A 23,814-nucleotide genomic window follows, 5' to 3' on the forward strand; every position below is an offset into this window, starting at 1 on the left:
AGCTTTAAAAAAATTAAATCTTGGCAGAATGGTTGATAGCTTTTACTGTTGGCTTTTTTTTGTGACTCCCACACTTAGTTATGTGATCCCCATATGGAACTATGACTCACAATTTTAAGAAGCTTTGGATAAAATAGATTGAAAATAGGTATTTAGGAATGTTAGTGTAGTCTATCTAGTACAAAGAACATTAGACTTTGACTCATGAGTCCCTGAAAACTTGAGTTTGAGTCTTAACACTTCCCTATATTACCTATATGACCATGGATCAATAACTTTTCTTTTTGAGTTTTAGTTTATTTACCTGTAAAATGGCTAGATTTTGATTAGCTTTCAGTATTCATTTCAAGTGTAATATTCTACAATTCTTTATGAATATTACAATAGTTTAGGTAGGAAGATGAGGGGTTGAACTAGGGTGGTTATAATGGGAAAGCAGAATAGGAGAAAGATGGAAGAGATGTTGTGGATATGTTGTCAGTTTCATACTAAATATGTGAAGAGAATAATCAATCATGATTTCATTCTTCACTGGAGAATAGTTCTTTCCTATTGATTCCTACTAGGTAATTTATATTATGCATTTCTCAAGAAGTTGCCATGGCTATGGTTTAGCTTCCCTCAGGTAAATTAATTGAAAAGGTGACTGTTTCAATATAGTGTATTGACATCTATCCAGACCCATATGCCTTTATGTACAATTTACATATGTAAACAAAAATATCAGGATTCTATTCCTATAAGGATGAAAATACTGATAATTTCAGTGAGAAAGAAACTTTCGTATAATTCTAACAGGGTTGGATTAGAAGGGAAATAGAAAAATGACCATATATTTAAATTAGAAATTCACTATTCTGGTTTTTGAGTGTCATATTTTAGCTCTTATATTCATGTCATATTATCTTAATAATGGACAATATAAAGTGATAAATTCTGCTCCTGGCTATATCAGAAACATTTGAAGATGGAAAAATTACATAGAGTTTTTAGTAGACTTCTAGATCAATATGGTAGCATATCGCAGCCCCTGAAGCTAATTCAGTTGTGGGCTTCATTAAAAGAAGCATAATTTCCAAGAAAATGGAGGTAATAATTAATCCTAGTCAGGCAACTTCTGAACTATTATGTACAGTTCTGGGCATGACATTTTATAAACTTGTTAAGTTGGAGAATATTTAAAGGAATCAGACAGCATGGCTAATAACCTTCAACTGTGATATGAAGATCCATTGAAGTTGAGGATGATGCCTTACCTAGAGGACAGGAAAACTCAGTATGTTTTTACTTCCAACCAAATCACTGAAAGGCTGACACATAGAGGGAATAGATTGTTTTTAGCCTCAAAAGGTTTCAGAACTAGGAACAATAGTTGAGAGAAGTGGAGGAAAATTTAGATTTGCTATCAGGAAAAATAACTTCCTAATAATTGATGTTAATGAGTTACTATATGATACTGTAGCTTTATCTTATTTTTAAGACTGAATAACCCTGTGACAGGTGGATTGTATTATGGAAACAAATTCATTTGGGGGTATATATTAATTTTGAGATATATAGCTGAAGTCCCTTCTAATTCTAATTTTTTTTCAGTTTTTCAGTTTTATTACCTAAATTAATTGTAATGAGAAATTACATGAAAGAAGTATCTTTAAGGATTAGAATGAATTTATCTATGCAATTTCTTTCTTTCTTTCTTTCTTTCTTTCTTTCTTTCTTTCTTTCTTTCTTTCTTTCTTTCTTTCTTTCTTTCTTTCTTTCTTTCTTTCTTTCTTTTTTTTTTTTTTGCTATAAGGAATCAAGGAATATCTGAATCCTGCTTCAAACTGGAGAGTGTCTTGGCAAAAGTCATCATGCTTGTTAAACTTTTTCTATATTTTTTATTTTGTGGCTTAAAATTCAAGAATCTATAGCTGTAACATGGTTATTTATAGATTTGGTAGACTGCAAATCATGAGGGCACAATCAAAGAGGGGACAAGATAGATAAAATTGAACTTATATCAACACACATGCCAGAAATATGCTAGATTCAATTTTTTATCATGAATAGTATCATGGAAATGCACCTATGTTAAATATCTATGGAGAAGGGTATGAAAAAAGAATATAGTTTGTGAGGTGATGGAGCCACTATTCTAAGAAGGGTTCAGAAGTGAGCCTAAAATTTTTATTTATTTTTAGCCACTGTTATGAGAATATTGCATGTTGTATGAGAATATAATGACAGTTTCTTCAACTTTAAAACCCTGTGAGTACAAAATTCATCATTTTGTCTCAATCCCAGATTTTCCTTCTTAGTATTCCATGGAGAAAGAGAGTGTAGTATCAGCCATCTTTTCCCTATACTCTTCATTAAATCTCTCATTCTGAGCGACAGTGAAATAGTTTTTCCAGTCTCCAATCATACCTAAAATATAGCAACAAAAATATTAGTAGGCATTTTTAATAAAAACAGATGACTCAAGGTTCACATGCTAGAGGGTTGTATAGAGTGCTATCTTGATATTAGGAAGATAAAAATTCAAATCCTATCTCTGACACTAGACATGCAATATTAAATAGGTTATTTAATCTCTCTGAGTATGGATTTAGAGCCAAAAGGGACCGGACAAGCCATGTAGTTCAACTATCACAGATCATTTAAGTGACTTGTCCACTGTCACACATGCAATTAGTGACAGAGGCAGGATTTAAACCCAGCTCAGAGTTCTTTCCACTCTAACATGTGGTCCCAATTGATATAATCATTCTTATTTTATGGAAGAAGAAACTGAGGATATAGAATTGATTCTAAATTTCTAGTCATGATTCTCTAAGATTATGTTGCTAGCTTTTTAGTATTAGGGATTTTATTAATTTTAAAAATAATCTGGGGCAGCTAGTTGGTGCAGTAGATAGAGTACTAGCCCTGAAATCAAGAGGATCTGAGTTCAAATTTGACTCAGACACTTACTTCCTGGCTGTGTGACCCTGGGAAAGTCATTTAACTCCAATTGCTTCAGTTAAAAAAAAATCCCACATATATAAATTTAAAGTAAACCATTTTTTAGTAATTTCTTCTTTTTCAAGAGTATGTTATTATTATTATTATTATTCAGCTCATGTCACTTCCTATATGAAACTTTTTTTGATTGCCTTAGTAAGTAATGCCCCCCAGCAAATTGCCTTATATTTATTTAGTGTTTGTTTTTCATTTATTTACCATATTAGAGTGAAAGTTCCCTGAGGGCAGGGACACTTTTGTTTTTGTCATTGAATGCTCAGCCATCTAGCATGGTTTGGGATCCTAGCACACAGTGTAATAGTAATCATACAGTAGGTACTTAATAAAGGCTTGCTGCTTGGAAATAAACATGCATAGTAAGCTAACAAAATTGTACATGGTTTTAAAATATCTCTGGGCTCATTTAAGCTAATTCATAAGATCTTCATTGGCCTTACCTATACTGGCTAGTGCTACTATTTCTAATTTCATTACAACCTAGAACATCTCAATATAAAAATATAAGATATCACTATTAACCATTAAGTAGCTTTCATTAATAATAACATACCAAATATATGCTAAAATTTAAGTCTAAGATTAAAAATATCCTGATTTTTATTTTGGAAAGGGAAAAAATAAGCATTTATTAAGAATCTATGTGCCAATCATTGTGTTACAAAAATTAACTCATTTAATTTTCACAACAATCCTGGAAGTCAGGTGTTATTATTCCCATTCTGCAGTTAAGGAAACAGGCTGATAGTTCCAGTGCTTGCCCAGGGTCTTTGAACTCAGGTCTTTTTCACTCCATACCTGTTAAATCCAACTATGTCCACCCACTTGCTTTTATTTAAAAAAAAAGTTGGTTCATTTAAAAGTTCATAATCTTGTTTGTGGTATGTCAACATTTTTTTCCTAAATCTATTTTTACCAATATTCCTAAAAAAAATTCATGCAGAAAATAATTCTATAGATGTGCATGCAACAGACGGATTCAGTTTTAAACCAATATAATTGACATACATGGTAATAAAGATAATAAAGACTGCACAAGAAATGTAGTGTTGGGTGGTATATAAAAACTAAAGATTTTATTTGAATTGGGAATAGCAAACTCATTACTGAATAACTGAATATTTTAAGGAAGATAATTAAAGGACTTGTACTTTCCACTTCTAACTGCCTGTATTTACAAAGCAAAATTAGACTCATCTATCTATGGATCTTTTTGCTCTTCAGAGAAAAGGAAACCTCTCAGAAATTCAAAATAATATTGAAAGTCCTAGGGATCAATGTTTTAATGATAAAGAAAAGGTATTAATTATTCTACCTAATTGAAATATTAACTAGAGGTTGTTATTAATTATATACCCTGTAAACTAGCAGGCTAATTTAAGGATAAATTGCTTTACTTCCTACTTAACATTTTGCTTTTTGTGTCTGTGGTTTTGTTATATTGCTTCATTAGGGAGGAGGAACTTTTGAAGTTGGGCCTTGCCCAAATAATATAAATTATTCAAATTTCCAGCACTGGAAGGCACCTCAAAGCTCATTCAATCCAAATTTTTCATTTTGCTTAGAGGGAAACAGAGGCCTGGGGAGGATAAATGACTTCCCCATTGTCACAGATGGGGAAGTCAAGGATGGGATTTGAATGCAAATCCTCTGACTTCAGACTCAGTGAAGGTGTTTTTTTTCTGTGCAATGTGTGCCTCCTCAATATTGAGACATGAAAGGAGCTAAATGGCTTGATTATAAGGTATCTGGAGTGTCATGTTGGGGAAAATATAAAAATACCACGAAATATATAAGATATTAATAAGTAAAAATATAAAAATACCATAAAAACAGAGAAAAGGTGAATTAAGGAGAAGAGGCAAAATAACCTTTGTTCTGCAGCCATTGCCTGTGATAAGGTTTTAATGAGGAGGTTATCTATACCTTTGGAGAGAAGTAAATTTATGGGGTCAGTGGTGAGGCAGAAGATGTTGGAAGCAAGATTGGAACAGAACATGGCAAGAAGGAAATGTAGCTAGAGGAGGAGTTATCATCTGAATCTTGGTTGCTGTCCTTTTAGGTAATCTAGAAGTGAATTGAGAGGCCTGTTTCCCAAATTACCTATCTGATTTGATTATGACCCTTTGCCTGCCCATGAGAAAGCTAATGGGGGATACGTAGGACATTTTCTTAATTAAACATTGAGGATATTTGGATGAGAGTTTCTAAGTCTAGATATCTGAATGATGTGAGTCAGGTGACTTCTGGGTTTGGGGCATGCTTATAGATAGGCTGGAGATAATCTAGATCTGGGAAAAATTAGGGGCAAATAACTTTTGGAAGTTGTTTGAATATTTTTCAAGTCTATTTTTTCCCTTGGTCCTGAATATGATATTAAGCCATGTTTATATGTGAGAGAATTACTTACGGATCCTATATTTTATATTTGATTTTATTCTGTAAGTGATTTTTTATGTGACCATATTCTGTATTCCATGTGACAAATCTAAAACCTCTTCTGTCTGAGTGAAGTAGTTAATGTGTACAAAAGTTCAGTCACCTTTCTTTTTGAAGATAACAAAGGTCTAAACTGTCCCATAATAATTGTTAAAGAAAAACTCTATTCTCAGCTCTCTCATAAACCATTATTTCAGCATTTTCTGCAAGAACCATTATTTCAGCATTTTCTGCAAGGTTTGTGTGTTATCTTTGAGAAGCTGGACTAACTGATTTCTCATCTTTAGCAATTAATTGCTCTTATCTGTTCCTCAGATGCCAGTAAGTTTGTATATCTGTCCCTATAAGTAATTTCAGAAGGCAGCTGGGACACTTAAATTCATAAAAGCATTCCTTAGAGACAATTTGTTTCCATCTCACATGTGGGTTATGCCCACTTTCTTTGATGTAATCAGTAATGGTGGCTGATAATATGATTTCTGTTCTTTGTTCCATGCTTATAAAAATGAGTTGTATCTTCAGTTTGGGGTCTTTTGGCCAGAAGTAGTATCATCTTTTATTAAAGCACTTCTATCTTTTATTATCAAGTTGCATGCCCCTCTTAATAAGTAATATCTTGATTAGAGAATTGCTTCAGCTTTTCCTTTTGTTAAATTTTACATGTGACATATGGCTGATTCTAATATGACACATTCAAGTGATATTGAAGTTCAAAACTATGGGTGATAATGCAGTTTGGGTGCTTTGTGGGTGTTGGCTTGAGCCATGAATTTTATTGGATAAATTCATATTAACTTAAGTGAAAGAACATAGACATTACCTTTCCTCATGAATGGAGACACAGAATGATTCATTTGGGGTTCAGATGTATAGTTTGCCATGGGATTCTTCTTCATTACATTAAATGAAGTATAATGGATAATTTTATCTAAAACTTTTTCATCCAAGTTCTTCCCCAAGAATTCCAACACCTTCTTAATTTCACATCTGGGATCCTGTAGAAAAAATGGAAGGAAAAATGAATTTCTTCATGTTATATTAAAATTGAATGTCATTAAAATTGAATTGAATCATGGGAGTTGTGATGCATCTCTTTGTAAACCTAATGATTCTACTTACATGTTCTGAAGACCTAAGTCAGTTTTTTAAAGTAGTTTTTTATTTTTCTAAATATATGCAAAGATAAGTTTTGAACATTCACCTTCACAAAATCTTGTGTTCCAAAATTTTCTCTTTTCCCCTCTCTCCCCTTTCCCTTAGTCAGCAAGCAATTCAATCTAGATCTTCTAAACATATTTCTATATTCATCATATTGTACAAGAAGTTGTCAATTTTGAGGGTAACTGAGATTTTAATAGGAGGTTCTATCTAAAGGTCTCGGGCAGTACAATTTTGTAAGAAGCAAAATTCTGATTCTTGGTCAGTGCTAAATTTGTAAACTTTGTGATTTTGTTTAAACTTAAAATCCTGCCTCATGTAGCATATTTGGTGATAAGTGTCAAGAAATTAAAACTTATTTAACCTTGAAAAGGGATAGAGATGATAATAAACAAACACAGGAGAAACAAAAATGTCTTGTCTTAAATGGATTGGGTTGATTGTCCTTGGGAAAGAGCCAAGTACAGTTTCTCTTCCCAGTAAATACGTGATGGAATGGCAAAGTGGCTACCAGAAACTACTTTGTCCTAAATCACTAATAACTCTTGAAAGTTCTTGAAAAACACTAGAGATGTGGATTTTTAAGTTTTTTGTTTGCTTGATTCCCTATACTTTTTGTAAGTGCTAACTGATCTGTGTGCAACTAAAAATGTAAGCCACTTAGGATTTATGTATAATTTATACAGATCTGAACTTAGATAAGTTATTTTATCTCTGTGCATCAATCCCCTAATATTAGAAATGAGGAAATTAGATTAGATCATTGGTTTTCAAAATGTAATCTGTGCACCCCTGGAGGTTCTTGAGCCCCTTTCATGGGATTTGTAAAATCAAAATTATTTTCATACTGATTTGTTATTGTTTAGTTGTTTCTGTAATATCCAACTCTTCATGACTCCATTTGGTGTTTTCTTGACAAAGATACTGGAATGATTTACCATTTTCTCCTCCTGCTCATTTGACATACGAAGAAACAGACAAACAGGGGAAGTGATTTGTCATAGATGGGGGACATTTTGAACTCAGGAAGGATGTCTTCTTGACTCTAGGACCAGCATGTTATCAACTGCATCATTTAGTAGCTCTTTACGATTAATTCTAAGATATTATTTGTCCATGAAGGATTCGTTCCTTTTCCCAATACAGGTCTGTGTGAGGCCAGATTTTCTTTATAGATGTCAATCAAAACAACACATTACAACAGATTAAATGTAGAAAGCATATGTGAGACTCTAGCTGTTTTCTATTAGCCAGATATTACCTAGATTAGCAAAACTATGTCCAAAATGCTATTCTTTTCACTATTATGTTTTGGTTTGGAAAATGAAATTTTAAAAGTTAAGCTATATTACTTAAGTTAATGTGTAATGGTTATGTTATTATTATTATTATTATTATTTTTTTTTCAAGGCAATCAGGGTTAAAGTGATTTGCCCAGACTCACAAAGCTATTAAGTATAGGTGTATAAGGTAAGGTTTAAATTCAGGTCCTCCTGATTGCAGGGTTGGTGTTCTAGCCACTTTATCACTTAGGTGTTCGTGCTTTTGTTATTTTTAAATAAATTAAATATTTAAAAAATAGCAATAACAGTTCCTAATGGGGTAAATATCAATATATACTACTTACATAAAAAAGTTCTTTGGAATCTCAATAATTTTTAAAAATGTAAAAAATGTAGGCAACCCAAAGAGTGTACTAAGGTTTAGAAAGGTTATTTGACTTGCTCTCAGTCACAGAGTTACTAAATCAGACACAGAATTAAAACTCAGGTTTTCTTGACTCCAAGACCAGCACTGTGACATGTTATTAGTTTTTAGATTTCATTACTTTCAAAAAACTGAAATGATTAGGTAAAATAGGCAAATAATCACAATCAAAATTATTATGTACTTTCTTAATGTCTTCATAGAAGAGGTAGAGAATGGGGTAAATGTCCTTTGCTTCCCACCATCCTTTCACATGGTCATACCAGGATCCCCATAGACCTGAAAGAGAAGAACATGGTTATCTTGGTCACAAATAATTAAGGACAGAATGTCCCCTGCTACTTACTTTGAGAAATAAGAGACTTGTTCTTGCCATAAGCACATTTTTAATTTATGGTCTGTTTTGTATATTGAAGGGTCATTTAAAAGATTTTAATAGTATTTTATTTTTTCAAATACATGTAAAGATAGTTTTTAACATTCAGTTTTGTAAAACTTTGTGTTTCAAATTTTTCTCCCTCTCCCATCCTACCCAAGACAGTAATCTGACAAATTAAATATCTGCAATTCTTTTAAACTTATTTCCATAATTGTCATATAGTATAAGAAAAATCAGAACAAAAGAGAAAAAACCCACAAGAAAGAAAAGAAGACAACAAACAACAACGATAATAATAAAGGTGAAAATACTATACTTTGATCCACTTTCAGCCTCTATAGTTCTCTCTTTGGAAGTCTATTGGAATTGCCTTGAATCATCACATTGTTAAAAAGGCTAAGTCGATCACAACTAATCATAACATAAATCTTTTTACTCTGGACAATGTTCTTTTGGTTCTGCTCACTTCACTCAGCATCAGTTCATATAAGTCTTTCCAGGTTTTTCTGAAATCAGCCTGCTCATCATTTCTTATAGAACAATGATATTCCATTGCATTCATATGCCATAACCTTTTCATCCATCCACTCAGTTTCCAGTTTCTCACCACTATAAAAAGGGCTGCCACAAACATTTTAACATATGTGGATCCCTTTCCCTTCTTTATGATCTCTTTGGGATACAGGCCCAGAGACACTGCTAGATCGAAGGGTGTGCACAGTTTGATAGCCCTTTGGACATAGTTTGGAGAGTCATTTTTTAATTCTGTCACATTAGCCAGCAATATTATAATACTATTCACACTAAGATTTTGATGACATATTCATGTTATCTGTCCCAGAGGGATTTGGGTTTCAGTCTGTGTTTGTGTGTTTGTACTACTGAGTTCACCCTTAGTGTCTTTCTTCTGAGATTACTTCCAAGATTGAGTTTTTGACTTTCTTTGTATCCACAGCATTTATTATAGTGCCTGGCATAAAGTTGTTGGTGCTTGTCCTTCATTCATGACATGCAAAATGAGTTAGATTTAAATGAGGGAGCAAGGCCATCTGCTTCACTTTCTCTTCCAAAACCATCTGGGTCCAGTGGCCAGATAAAGATCTAGATAGATGGTCAAGGGAGACCTTGACTTTTTAAAGCTAAGTCTTCAATACATCTCAGTTAGACTGAGCCCCACCTACTCAGTGATTAAGGCTAGATAGAAATCAAGACAAACAATAGCCAGTTTCATGTAGTCAGAAAAAAAAAAAAAAATTCAAATATATAAATCCAGGAAGGAAAGACTCAGATTTTTTGACCAAAATAGAAATGACTATATTCCCTCAGAGTTTATCTGGACCTAAACAGTGACCACTTAGGGCTTGGTTTGAGACTTATTGTTGGCCAGTCGTGAGTCAGAATGGTTTTGGTTTAAGATATGGTTACGTATTGTAGATATGGTTTAAATATGTCGTAAAAACTTAAAAACTTGTTGGCTGTCTGACTCCAGTGACTGAGAAGTCCTGAGACATCCCAGGGGTATGTGATATTTTTGAATATGGGAATTTTGGCCAAATCTCTTAAATCAGAAATTATAAGTGATTACATATGTCACCTATATATAAGTTGGTCGTATATAACATATTTTTAAATATTTTATGTTCAATAAGGAATATTTTTTTCTTTTTTCTTTGCTGAGGCATTTGGGGTTAAATGACTTGCCCAGGGTTACATAACTAGGAAATGTTAAATGTCTGATTTGAACTCAGGTCCTCCTGACTTCAGGGCTGGTGCTCTATCCACTGCACCACCTAGCTGCCCCGGAATATTCTTATTGGATGGTTTCCAGCTTCCTCACCCTTCTCAAGGAAGTCAGGACAGCTTGATTGTAGCTTAGGAAAACCCCAGAAGTTAATCTTCTTCAATATATCAGTAGATCTATGATCTCATTGATGTAAATAATCCTTTTAATAATGTACACAGCAATTAACCTCTCCATACTGTGAATCTCTTGTCACTGTCTTTTAAATATGCTACTTAATATACCTAGTAAAGGGGATTTCCTTTTATGTCTTTTGACACTGCCTAGATATCAATGGAGTATATGGCCTGCTCATTAGTTAACCATTCAGTAACCATTCTTCTTTGCATCTCTTTGCTTTTTTTCTGGCCAAACTTTTTTCTTGTGATGTTTAACATCTGTGCACATTTTCTTTATAATGTGTTGCAGCTTGCTCCTATGTATCATGTGTGTTTCTCTCTTTTTCCTCCCTGCCTTTGATTATTTTAAACTTTAAATTATTGGAGATTATGGTAATCTATAATTTGTGATTGCATTTGTATACAATTTTGCCAGAAGAATGGATGGATCATAAAATGGACCTTAGTTTCAGAGAGAATATTGAGGTCGGTTAAAAAAAAAAAAACTGGGGAAAAAAACCCTTTATGTGTATTTATATATGCACATATATTTGTAAGGCACATTTCAAACCTTAAATCACTACATAAATACTAGCCATTATTGTGAATTATATGCTGATGGATGAGCTATGTGGATTGTTTGTCTAAGTGCATATCATAAACAGGACAACAGACATTTTTTAATATCTTGTTGTTAGGCTAAACTTTTGAGTGATTAGGAATCCTATTTGAGGCCCCCAATTGTTCTAGGACTGAATGAGAAACCAGAGGGAGAGAACATGGTGGAAGGTTTTAAATTTGTAATAATAATAGCTAGTAGCATCTATATAAGACTAAGATTTGCAAAAATTAAAAAAAAATCTTATTCTCACAAATCTTATTATTCTGGAAGTAGGAGCTATTATTATTACCATTTACAGATCAAGAAACTGAGGCAGAGAGGTTAAGTGACTTGGACAGGATCACACAGTCCAGTGTTTGAGGTTGGATTTGAACTAAGGGCTTCTCTTCAATATTGTCATTTTATTGATTAGTCATGTCTGACTCTTCATGATCCTATTCTTTTTTTGAGGGTGTATGTGGCAAAGGATGTCATGTAGCTTGTAAATATCTGAGGCCATTTTTGAGGTCCTCCTGACCCCAGGATTCTTGCTTTATCCCACTGCACCACCTACTGGCCCTTTGTGATAAATAAATTATATTTACTAACTTCTAAAGGGTGAATTATTTTAAAAATGTTTAAATTACATACTTGGAAAAGTTATAAAACAATTCATATCATTAGCAATTCATAAAGAAGCAAGAATTGATGTGGCCCAAACAGTAATTTGTCAATGGTCATTGCTCTGCAAGAAAGTTATGAATTGGGTGATTTTCTTTTCTTTCTTTCTTTCCTTTTTTTTTTTTTTTTCTTTTTTTTTTTTTTTTCTCTGAGGTAATTGGGGTTAAGTCACACAGCCAGAAAGTATTAAGTGCCTGACGTCAGACTTGAACTCAGGTCCTCCTGACTTCAGGGCTGGTGCTCCATCCACTGCACCACCTAACTGCCCCCTTGGGTGTAGTTTGAAAGCATGCTTACATATTAAAAAATTAATACAGATTAGAAAGTTGCTGATTTTAAATCAAATGCTCCCTGTTGCAATTGTTACATTTGTTCTTGCTAAAAAATGTCTCTAGTTGAAACAATTTCTTGTAGAGAAAATGAAGGTGGCCCTCAAATTGTATTCCACATGCAAAAGCCTTGAATTCCCAATCCCTGGTACTCTCACTGTTACAAGATTCGTACCCATCTGCCAGAAAATTTCAGAGCCCTTGTTTGCTTCGTTGTGGGGCTTCCTTTACAACAGAAGTGTTCTTGTACTCCACTCACCCTTGCCTTCCAAGAATGTTTGAAAATACTCTTGCCAGCTTCCTGGATCTGGAAGTCCTTTATTCATTCTTTGGAAATGGAAAAAGGAGACCATGTTATCCTTGGCATTTCTTGCCACATAGATGATCTGGTATATGTAGGAAGAAAGGGGAAAAAGAAAAGGTAAGAGAAAAGGATCAACACAAAGTACTGTATTTAGCATACTTATCATGTAGTCAGAGAGACAATGTGGTAGACATATAGGGGGGTCTGCTAGTAAATGTTTAAAGTATACTTGACACCCTTTTGAGTTTAATAATATTTTCTCTATAATTTTCTTTAGCCTAGAAACTATACAAACCAATCAATCAAACCCCAAGCCTTTGCTGATTTTTGAGGTGTAAATGGCCACACTGAAAATTTAACAGTCATTATGAGAGGGAACGGGCAGACATGACTATATAGAGCTGTTTTTGAAGTCAGGAACACTTGGAATGAAGTCCTGTCTGTCACACTTATTGGCTATGAAACCTTAAGAAGATTACTTAAATTCTCAGTAATAAAAGTAATTGTAAGATTGCCAGCTTCAGAGGTCTTGATCTGCATTGGAAGAGTAAGTTCTATGTGTTGAGGTAATCAGTTTCAATACCTAGTATGTAATCGTAACTGAAAACTTTTTGTTTGCTTTCAAATTGGGTTCATTGACATATACTTTCACTTTATATTTATTCATAATTAGTTATTTTTTTCTAACATAGACATTAGTAAATTTGCTGTAGTAGTATGCCTTGTAAATTACTTCTAAATATAACATAAATGTTTGAAAAAGTCTTAAGCTAAAACTGATATCTTTTGCCAATGTAAATTTCTGCAAGTGAAAGTAGTCTTTCTTCTAATTCCTGTTGTAGAGTTGAGATAACCTTTGCCATTTATACCTGAATATGGTTAATGCCAATTTGATTATGGGTGTGATTGCAATGACAGGAGTAAACAGTATTCTATTTCCAAGAGAAGCTTACAACTCTGTTTCAGGTTAGAATTTAGCTTAATATTTTGTGAAAAAATAAAGCCATTTTATGTGGAACAGCAAAGTTGAATCATATTTTTTCTGTCAAATGCTATCTAGGTACTATCAGAAATCAATTTAGTATTACATAAATTGTTAAGTTGAACTACATGTATGCTATATTTTATTTATCTTTGCTTGGGGTGGGAAACAAAGTACTCTAAAGTGATGGCAAGCATTGGCTTACATGGGAACCCTGAATATTGTAGGTTGGTCCAAGGTGATAATGGTTGCCTTATTTTTCCAGTCTTCTTATAGTTTATTCTCCTCTTCATCCTCTATAGTTCAACTATAGTGGCCTATTTGCTGTTCTTCACATACAACTCTATCTTTGGATGGTGCATTGGTATGGTTATTTCCATGCCTAAAATACTCTTCACCTCCAATTCTTGGCTTCCTTCAAAATTCATATCAAACTACACCTTTCCTTGCCTTTACTATATCCTGATAGCACTTTCCCTCTGAGATTACTTTCCATTTGTCCTGCATTTAGCTTCTATGTACGTAGTTGTTTGCATCCTGGATGAACTTTTTGAGGCAGAGATTGTGTTTTGCCTTTCTATCATTTTCCTAGCCCTTAGCACAGTGCCTGACACATTTTGCACAATAAATACTTGCTGACTGATGGGCTATGTACTATATAGTAGGTTGCTTTCTTTCAAATTTTTTCAAACCTACTACACCTTCTTTTTTCCCTTCTTTCTCAGCTGAGACTGTTCCTTCATATTTAACTGAAAAATTAAGGTTATTAACTGAGAGCTCCTCCTCATCCCTTCTTTCTTAACTCTTATTTCTTGGTTGCCTTTTTCAATTATCTCCTCTTTCATCTGTTACACATGACAATGTGGTCTTTTTCTTTGCCAAGATTAACTCTTCAATATGCACAAGCCATCTAATTTTCTCCAGAAGTTTGCTCCATTATCCTCACTTTTACTAATCTTTAATTTGCTTCCCTACTATTTATAAAGAAACCCCATGTTTTCTTTGTCCTCAAAATATCTTCACTTGATCCATCCATCGCTAATATTATTTTAGATCTCTTTTCCTTTTTGTGGCTAAATTCTTTGAGAAGGCTAAATATAATAGATAATTAATTTTCTTTTCAATTTCTTCTTAAATCTTTGTGGCCTATTTTCTGACCTCATGATTCAATCTATACTGCTCTCTCCAGAGTTACAAATGATCTCTCATTTGTGAAATCTAATAGCTTTTTTTTTCAGTCCTCATCCTTCTTTACCTCTGTATATTCTTTGACCATGTCAATCACCCTCTCCTTTTTGATACTCTCTCCTTTATAGGTTTTTGAGACACTGTTTCTAGATTTCTTTCTGTCTACTCAAACTTCTTTGTTGACTCTTTCTCCAAATCATTCTCACTTATTATGGTATCCCCCAAAGGGCTGTTCTGGATCTATTTAACCTTCTTTTCTAGTTAGCTTAGTGATCTCCTTGACTCTCATGGTTTTTTATGTTCTTCTGAATGCAGATGATTCTCAGATTTACCTGTTCAGCTGTAATCTCTTTCTTCATCTACAACTCCTTATTGGATATGCTATAGATGCCTTAATCTCAACATATACAAAACTGAATTAATTTTTTTCCTCCTCAAATCCTTCCTTCATTGTACTTTCCTTTTTATTGTAAAAGGTATCACCATCCTCCAAGTCATTTGATTTGTAAGCTGGGTATAGTCCTTGATTCCTCATATCCAATAATTTGCCAAATTCTACTAATTTTACCTTCACAGCATCCCTTATATATGTTCTCTTCTCTGTGTCCCCCACACATGGAAATTTCTCCCCCCACCTTTTTTTTTTCATCTTCTGGCTTTTCTGGATTTCTTCAAGTCTAATTATAATACCTTTTACAAGAAGTCTTTTTTGCCTTAAGAGACAACTCTACTTTATCCTGTTTATATATTTTCTGTACATAGTAATTTTTCTGGTAGTCTTTCACATCTTTGAGATGCTAGTTTTGCCTTTCTTTGTGTCTCTAGGATGTATAGCATTGGCTCATAATATGTGCTTGGTGACTTGATTTAAGTATTTTGTGTGACTTGGAAAAAGGCCAAAGAGTCAGACTAGTGTACTATATCTAGAAGTCAGAGACAAATTTAAAGTAATGCTCACTAGGATATAAGGAATACTAAAAGGCAAAGTTCTAGAGCAGAACCATAAAGTCAGAGTATTTGTACAATGGAAGAAATCTAGGTTTGAATTTTGGCCCCATGCCTTGCTGTATCTAGATAAGCTGGGGCAAATTTTTTCACCTTTCTGGACTTAGATTTCCAAAAGACCTTTAAGCTATCTTCCTCACCTAAATATATGATCTAATGATCATAGTCTCCCTTCCAGTTAATTACAATGAATTGGATGCTTTTTATGCCTGAGAGAATGGGGGAAGTGGGATAATAGCACTCTTCTCTCACTTGTGAGATGGATAGTATTAAACTAAGTTAAAATAATTAAAGACATCAAACTAGAATGCTCTCTAAAATTCTTCCTAGTTCTAAAAATTCTGTGATTCTTTGATTTTAGATCCTAGATAAACCTGGGGAACTTGGTTGAGAATTTCATGGATGATAAAGCTAAAACAGAGTAGTAATGAAATTTAAGGATATTTATAATCTATATATATTTTGGGCCATAAAATGCTTTGTAAGGTACTAATAGCACTATTAGGTTTATGAAGCACTTTACATGTTAGCTTATTTGTTTTACAATGTTGGTTATTGTATTATCATTTAGAAGAAAGTAAACAAAACTGTTGTTCCCTAAATATCACCTTGATATTTAAATGACTGGGAAGGACAATGAGTTTGAGTTGATAAAACATTTTTGTTATTATGACTTATTCAACATTGCATACTCTCACCTTACTCTAATCCTTTGATTAAAGAAATCTAGATTCATGGGCAATTTCTACCACTGGTAGAAGCAAGAGAGGTATCTTTATATGAAAGTGGTAGGATTCAGAGTGGGTTGAAGAGCTCAATCTTTTGGATCTAGTATCATCCCATATTTCCAGCTTTATCTCTTTTTTTCCCCCCTGAGGCAATTGGAGTTAAATGACTTGCCCAGGGTCACACAGTTATTTGCATAGATATTATAATTGAAGCGATGGGAACTGTTGAGATTATCAAGAAAGAGAGCGTAGAGAGAGAATTGAAGATGGCCCTGATCAGACTTTTAGGGGATACACTTATGACTAGGAAGCAGGACAAAGTTGATGATTGAGCAAAGGAGATTGAAAAGCAGTGGTCAGGTGACTACAGATGAACTAGGAGAGATCTGAGTTAGGAAAGCAAAGAGAGGAGAGAATATCTAGAATAATAAGATGCTGAAATGCCATTGGATTCAGCAATTAAAAGATTGTTGGTAGCCTTGGAGAAAGCAATTCAGCTAAGTGGTGAGGTTGGAAGTCAAATTACAAATCTGAGGAGAGACTGGGAAAAAATGAAGCTGAAGTAATAAACACAGGTTTTTCCCAAAAGGAAGAATTGATATAGGATGATGACTTGCTATTTGAACTTCTATTGTTAACTAGGTGCTAATTAGCTAAGTTTGGTAGCCAGTATAGATATGAGGATCTGAGACCTTTTCCCCCATATGCTTTCCCCCTCTACTACCACTTTTTTTATTTATAGGCAAGAGTGATTAGCACATTTATCTCATCCTCTTGGATCTTGTGGTGGATTAGGCTCAGTCCCAGACTAGGTGTAGAAAATGTGAGATTCCCTGAAAACAAGAAAGTTTTTAAGTGGTTAAGTGGTCACAGGTAATGAGGTAATGAGGTAATGAGATAATGGTAGAGGGGAGAGAATTATATTCTTTCAGTTGGGAATATTAGCAAATCCCATCAAGTCTGTAATACCAGTTTTGTACTCTCTAAATTAATCCATTTTGGGGCAATGTTCTACTTCTCCCACTCTGGTTATACGTCTGCACAGGATATCTATGCAGACAGCATCATCATAATGGACTACTTTCCTGGTATAGCAGCCCTCTGGCCTTACCTATCTGTGGTAGAGTAGACATGTAATTTGATCAGATTTTCTGACGGATAACATATAGTCCCATCTGCAATGCTTTTCTGGTTTCCACTTCTTCCCATCATGTTGACACTTACCTTACAGTTTTCTTCCCAAAAGGATGGAGGCAGTAGTTGCACAGGAAGATGGGTTTTTAGGATTCTTGGTGAAGGCATTTCATTAGCCCTGTCTGGCCCTGCAAGATAGTTTATTTTCATTTCCTCATTACTTTGCTGTTTATGGTTATTTATAGAAACCCTAAAGAAAGTTGTTTGTATGTTTTAGACAAGCAAACAGAAAGTCAGTCCTATTATTTAGACTCCTTTACTTTCAAGATATGATAATGTGGGAGGGGGAAGAGAAAAAGTTTACACAATAATTTTCTTATGGATTTGGAAGGAATAGCAATTTGTACATAGTTGTTTTGCAGTTTCATGTGTAATCATCTTTTTTGCATGTGACAACTTTTCAATACTCTTACTCTCTAAAATAGGGATTTTTAACCTTTCCTGGGTTATTGACCCCTTTCTCTGTCTTCTCAGAATAGTGATTATTGATCAGTTTTTGTGGTAGAGAGTAAAAGGGGGAAAAACCTGTAAGAAGATTATAGCAATAACTCAGGTAGGCAATAATGAAGGTCTGTTATATAGAGCACTGGGCTTAGAGTCAGGAAGACTTGAGCTCAAATTTGGCCTCAGACAACTTAATAGGTGTGTGATTCTGGGCAATCCATTTAATCTGTCTTCCTTAATCTACTGGAGAAGGAAGTAGCAAATATTTTTGCCAAGAAAACTCAATGGCCAGTATAATCCTAGGGTCCTGAAGAGTTGGATACAAATGAATAACAGACAACAATAAACTGTAGGGCTGCAGCAACTAGAAAGGAATTAGATATGAATAATCTTACAGGGATGAAAACTACAGGATTTGGTAACTGATAATAATATTGAATTATTTTAAATTAATAGTAATGATGATAAATAAATGATAGTCAACAAGTTAAATCAGCAAACCAACTTAAGTGCCTACAATGTGCCAGGCATTGTACTAAGCTAAGGTATAAAAAAACAAAACAAACCCCCAGTTCCTCTTCTCAAGGAGATCAATCTAATGAGGGGAGATTCAAACATGCAACATGCAAACAAATATGTACAAACAAGATATATAATGAATAAGCTAGAGATAATAAAAATGAAAGCACTAGCTTTAAGAAGAATAGAGAAAAGTTTCTTTTAGAAGAGATCTGAAACTTTAAAGGACTTGAAAGTGATAGAGAAGAGTCAAAGATAACCCCACAGTTAGAACACTGAATAACAGTTCACCTGGTTTATGTACTAAATGTTTGAAGTGGGTAAAATGAGTTCCATTTTGTGAATTTCTCCAGAAGATCTGGAGTAAGACCAAAAGAATCAGAGCATAGGGTGATTGAAAGATGAGTGTCTAAGGGTTGGGAACATAGGAATTTTGGGGGTGCAAGGATGTGGTACAATATTCAGGACATTTGAAGTCAGTTTCAAATCTTGGCTTTAGTACTTGCTGTTTATGTACCCTTTGGTAACCATTTGGGCTTTATTTGTAAAACCAGAGGATTAGACTTAGGAACAGATGGTTGGTGTAAAGTTTCTTGGAACTTGAATCAAAGCAAATAAAGTCAGAGTGAGATTGGTCATGAACCCACTATGATTTATGGATCATAGTGAAGGCAAGATATTAGAATTAGATATTAAGATTTTTAAGAAGTTAGGATGGACAGTAGAATATTGAATTCTTAGATTTTGGAAGTAGTGTAATTCTGAGATGATAGGATCTAAGTTATGAGAATATTGTGATTAAAGTGGAGTAATGATAGTTATTGAGTTTATGGGTAACTTGTAGATTGTGTTCTTAAATTGTATTTGACTTACCAACATAAGATAGGTTTACTCTTTCAAGGAAAGGATTCCGTATGTTAATTGGAGCCCTTCTTGTTTTTTCAACATCTCCATTGTTCTGTATCATATCTACAATCTCTTGGAGCCATGTTGTTCCTGGTAAAAAAACAGAACAAACAAAATGACAAACCAAATAAATAATGCATTAAGATTCAGGAATTAATTTTTTATAATATTTAGAAGTATGGAAAAAATGAAATCTATTTGTGTTCATAGGCAATGGTGATAAGAGAAAATATCAAAGAGAGATATTTGATGATGGAGATAAGAGAGAACTATTAGAATTTATTGAGAAGGGGAAGGTGACATAGTTAAGACAGGCCTTGCCTCCTGGCATGAACCCCCTGAAATCTCTACAACCCTTGCCAGCCCCTTTATCCCAAATGCATTTGGAGGTGACTGCTTAAGGGGGGGATGAAGAGAGGACCCCGGAACTCTGAAAATCCTTAAAGGAGAAAATCTCCTTCAAATCTGCCTCAGTGAGGGACCCTGCCCGGAAGGACAAACAGTTTCATCTTTGTTATCTGGGTGGGATCTGCTGAGTCCTGAAACTCATTGAATTCAATTCAAATTCTAGCCCTACCTGAAACCTGGTGAGGAGCCAATCTGAAACTACACCCATAGGCCCCCTTAAGGTAAATCTCTCATTATAAAAAGATAAAATCCTCTCTGTGCAGAGGTTTCGAACATGCTACGCTACACTATGCTTGGCATCCCAAGGAGCCTCTGCCCACTGGAATACTCTTGCCAGTGCCATCCTCTCTTTACCCTCACCTATTTCCCTAATCAGATTTTAACCTCACATCCAATCCCCATAATAAACCTCTTTTAGCAATCTAGGTTTTTGGGTCTGTCAATTTCTTTACGGAGAACCTCTGCCCCGCCAGAAGGGAGTCCCCAAAACTCCCTACCCTTGCACTGAATTTCAAGAGGTTGCAGGGGAGCTCCATTTGATTCCCTGAACCCTGAACCTGCCACTATACCTCATTTAACTCCCTGACCACCAGAAACCCTAATTTCCTTTGGGTTCCCCAAATCTAAACCTCATCAATAGTATTTTATTCCCCCCCCCCATACATGGCAAGACAATTTTTAGCATTCATTTTTATAAGATTTTGAGTTCCAAATTTTTCTCCTTTCTTCCCTCTCTGTGCTTCTTCCTTAAAATGGCAGACAATTTGACATAAGTTGCATATGTACAATTAAATAAAACATTTCCATATTATCACATCTGTGAAAGAAGAAACAGACCAAAAGGAACCCACAAAAATAAAATGAAAAAAGTATACTTCAATCTGCATTTAGTGTACTTCAGTTCTTTATTTGCATGTGGATAGTATTTTTTATCATGAGTTCTTTGTACTTGTCTTGGATCATTGTGTTTCTGAGAAAAGCTAAGTCATTCATAATTGGTCACCAAACAATGTTATTGATACTGTGTACAGTGTTTTACTGTTTCTGTTTATTTTGTGTCAGTTCAAACAAGGCTTTCCAGAAAGCTTCCTGCTTACCAATTCTTATTGTATAATAGTATTCTATGTGCAAGTGAGCATTGCAATATTTATTCACATATATTCAAATGTGGGGACAGTGAGGTGGCATGGTATATTGAAAGTCTGGAAGATTTATCTTCCTGAATTCAAATTTGGGCAAGTCACTTCACCTTGTTTGTCTCAGTTTTCCTTATCTGTAAAATGAACTGGAGAAGGAAATGGCAAACCATTCCACTATCTTTGCCCCAATGGGGTCACAAAGAGTGGGACATAATTAAAAAATGATTCAACAACAACAACAACAACAACTAGAAATTAACAGAATTATCAGAATCACAAAGTAATCCTCTGAAAATCCTTGAAGGAGAAAATCTTCAACTCTGACTCAATAAGAGATACTGCCCCAAGTCTTTTTTCTTTAAATGAATTAAAAATCTGTGGAATTATAAGGAACTCTTCCCATACCATGTAAGAACCCTTGGTACTTTCTGTTTCATGAAGAAATAAGCTGCTTTCACACACAATTCAACTGAACGGACTGACCTTCCTACCCCCTTAAAAGTCTGCTGCTTGTGGGAAGTTCTTCCTGGCTTAAAGTCTTTTTTCCCCCCCTGAGGCAATTGGGATTAAGTGACTTGCCCAGGGTCACACAGCTAGGAAGTGTTAAATTTCTGAGGTCAAATTTGAACTCAAGTCCTACTGATTTCAGGGTTGGTGCTCCTAGCTGCCCCTCACTGGCTTAAAGTCTTAATGTTGATTCCCTTTATCCCCATCCAGGCTCCAGGGATCAGAAAGTTGAGTTCTTTGCTTTCCAGACTAGCTCAAGTCTTGTATATCAAGCCCAATGCAGGCTGTCAGAAGTGGCCAGAGCCTTTTAATGATGCTTTCATTTACATTACTGTGTTTGTGATTTAATTTTTTTTCTTTAAGATATTTCTTACAGACATTTCATTCCATTTCATTATTTTAGTTCATTCACCTCATGACCTTATGAGCCCTCTAGCAGTAGCTCAGAGGGACTGTATTTTGCCTTTGGAATGTGAGGTGAAGTCTATCAAGCTAAATGTGATCTGTGCCCCATTAATAGCCCCATAGCCACAGTTGTATCATCTCTAGTTCTTTTCTTGAAACATTCTTTTTGTGAAACTATAAATACATGATTCATATACCACAAGTCTCCTGATAGCAACCAGTCACTCTAAGCTGAACATATACTTTCTGTGAGAAATCAAGTTTAGGGCCATCAAAGAAAATGGAGGACTTAAAAGCTAAAAGAGAACATAGCTCCTTATTTTTCTTTTCTCTACAGTAATAATTCCATTGCTATAGGGAACTTCCAGGATGATTATTCCCTTCGCTAATTCAGATAGGTATTGTTTTTCAGTTATTTCAGTCATGTGAAAGTCTTTGTGATCTTTTTTTTGGTTATTGCTGTTTGTTTTTTTTTTTTTTTTTTTTTTTTTTGGCAGTGATATTAGAGTGGTTTGCCATTTCCTTCTCCAGCTCATGTTAAAGATAGGGAACCAAGGCAAGCTAGAATAAATAATTTTCCCAGAGTCTAGTAAGTGTCTGAGGTTGGATGAGAATTCATGAAGATGTCTTCCTGACTCCATTCTGGCATTTTATCCTCTGTGACACCTAGTACCAAAAGAAGATGGTAACTTTTCTGTAATTTATAGTCTTCAAAAGTTGCTTGAGATATGATGAAGTTAAATGAATATTAAGTGACTCATGCATGGTCACTTAACTAGTATTGAAGGGGGAGGAGAACTGTTCCCTTTAAGATTATCACTCTGAGATTGTGTCCCCTTTTCTGATCTCAGAGATCAGAATCTCCCAGGCTCCAAGGAGTTGAGACATAGCCCAAACCTTTCAGGATAGGACTATTAGTACTATTCAGGGGCAAATCAACTCCCATAGAAATTCTAAATTCTCATTCAATTGAGGAATTCTGGTCTGATCAGCTCAGGCTGTCCTAGCCTCCTCTCCCCCATCCAGATACCCATTATAATAGCTTCTCTCAACTAAGCTCTTTGCTAGGACCCTTCTGCCTGCTGACAAAGCATTCTCAGTGCCAAAACTCCATTTCCCAAAAGATCTTTGCCACTATAGAAGTCAGCCCCTTAGCAAACTGATTCTATCCAATAATACATTTTCATTTTGCAACTAATAATTCGGGAATGAGTGAATTCTTTGACTTTTAAACCTTCAGCCAATTATAATAGCTCTTTTATTGCCACTAACCTCTTGACCATCAGGAATTGAGAGCATTCAAACCGCATCAGTATGATGTAAGAGGCAAGCTCTGAATCCAGGTTTTCCTGACTTCAAAGTAGTCTCTCTATCCACTAATTCCATGCTGCTACCTCATTATCTCCCTCTAAAACATCACTAACAACACCAAGAAGCAAAACTACTTAAAAAAGATTAATTTTTTTTGGGGGGGAAGGAAACATGAACAAACAAAAGCAGACTGTGAACACAATGGAAAATATTATGGAATTAAGAGAAGCAAAAATATAGTCAAACTATATATAAAATATAGCCAAGAGAATAATTTGAAAAAACCCTAGAATTTCCTAAGAATCAAATAAAATGGAAAATGAATGCACTGAACAAAGTGGAGGATATGAAATAAGCAAAAATACCAAATGATATATGTTTAGCTTTACTTAGTCTAGTTGTGGAGAATTGACAAACTGAATATGACCCAAGGACCAGATCTGGCCTGTTTTTTATTTTTGTATGGTTTATTAGCTGAGAATGTTTTTAGTTTTTGTTTTCTTACATTTTAATTTAGCTTGTGGACTATGCAACAAAAGGCAGCAGGGGAGATTTGGCTCTTAAGTCATTATTTGCCA

At 34.5% G+C, this 23,814-nt stretch overlaps 1 protein-coding gene across 4 annotated transcripts in view; it reads right to left on the reverse strand.

The window, feature by feature from the left end:
- Positions 1-2,025: 2,025 nt before the first annotated feature.
- Positions 2,026-23,814, reverse strand: part of LOC141560852 (sulfotransferase 1C4-like) — a 35,263-nt gene continuing 13,474 nt past the window's right edge. For all 4 annotated transcript variants that reach the window (XM_074299661.1, XM_074299660.1, XM_074299662.1 and 1 more), the window contains exons 4-9: positions 19,434-19,556; positions 17,628-17,725; positions 12,456-12,582; positions 8,492-8,586; positions 6,263-6,437; positions 2,026-2,409 (exon numbers count right to left, since the gene is read on the reverse strand). In XM_074299661.1, coding sequence (XP_074155762.1) covers positions 2,297-2,409; positions 6,263-6,437; positions 8,492-8,586; positions 12,456-12,582; positions 17,628-17,725; positions 19,434-19,556 — 731 coding nt within the window. In that variant the 3' untranslated portion in view covers positions 2,026-2,296. The remainder of the gene's footprint in view (positions 2,410-6,262; positions 6,438-8,491; positions 8,587-12,455; positions 12,583-17,627; positions 17,726-19,433; positions 19,557-23,814) is intronic.

Source organism: Sminthopsis crassicaudata, chromosome 3 (assembly GCF_048593235.1).
Source record: "Sminthopsis crassicaudata isolate SCR6 chromosome 3, ASM4859323v1, whole genome shotgun sequence".
Taxonomy (NCBI): Eukaryota; Metazoa; Chordata; class Mammalia; order Dasyuromorphia; family Dasyuridae; genus Sminthopsis; species Sminthopsis crassicaudata.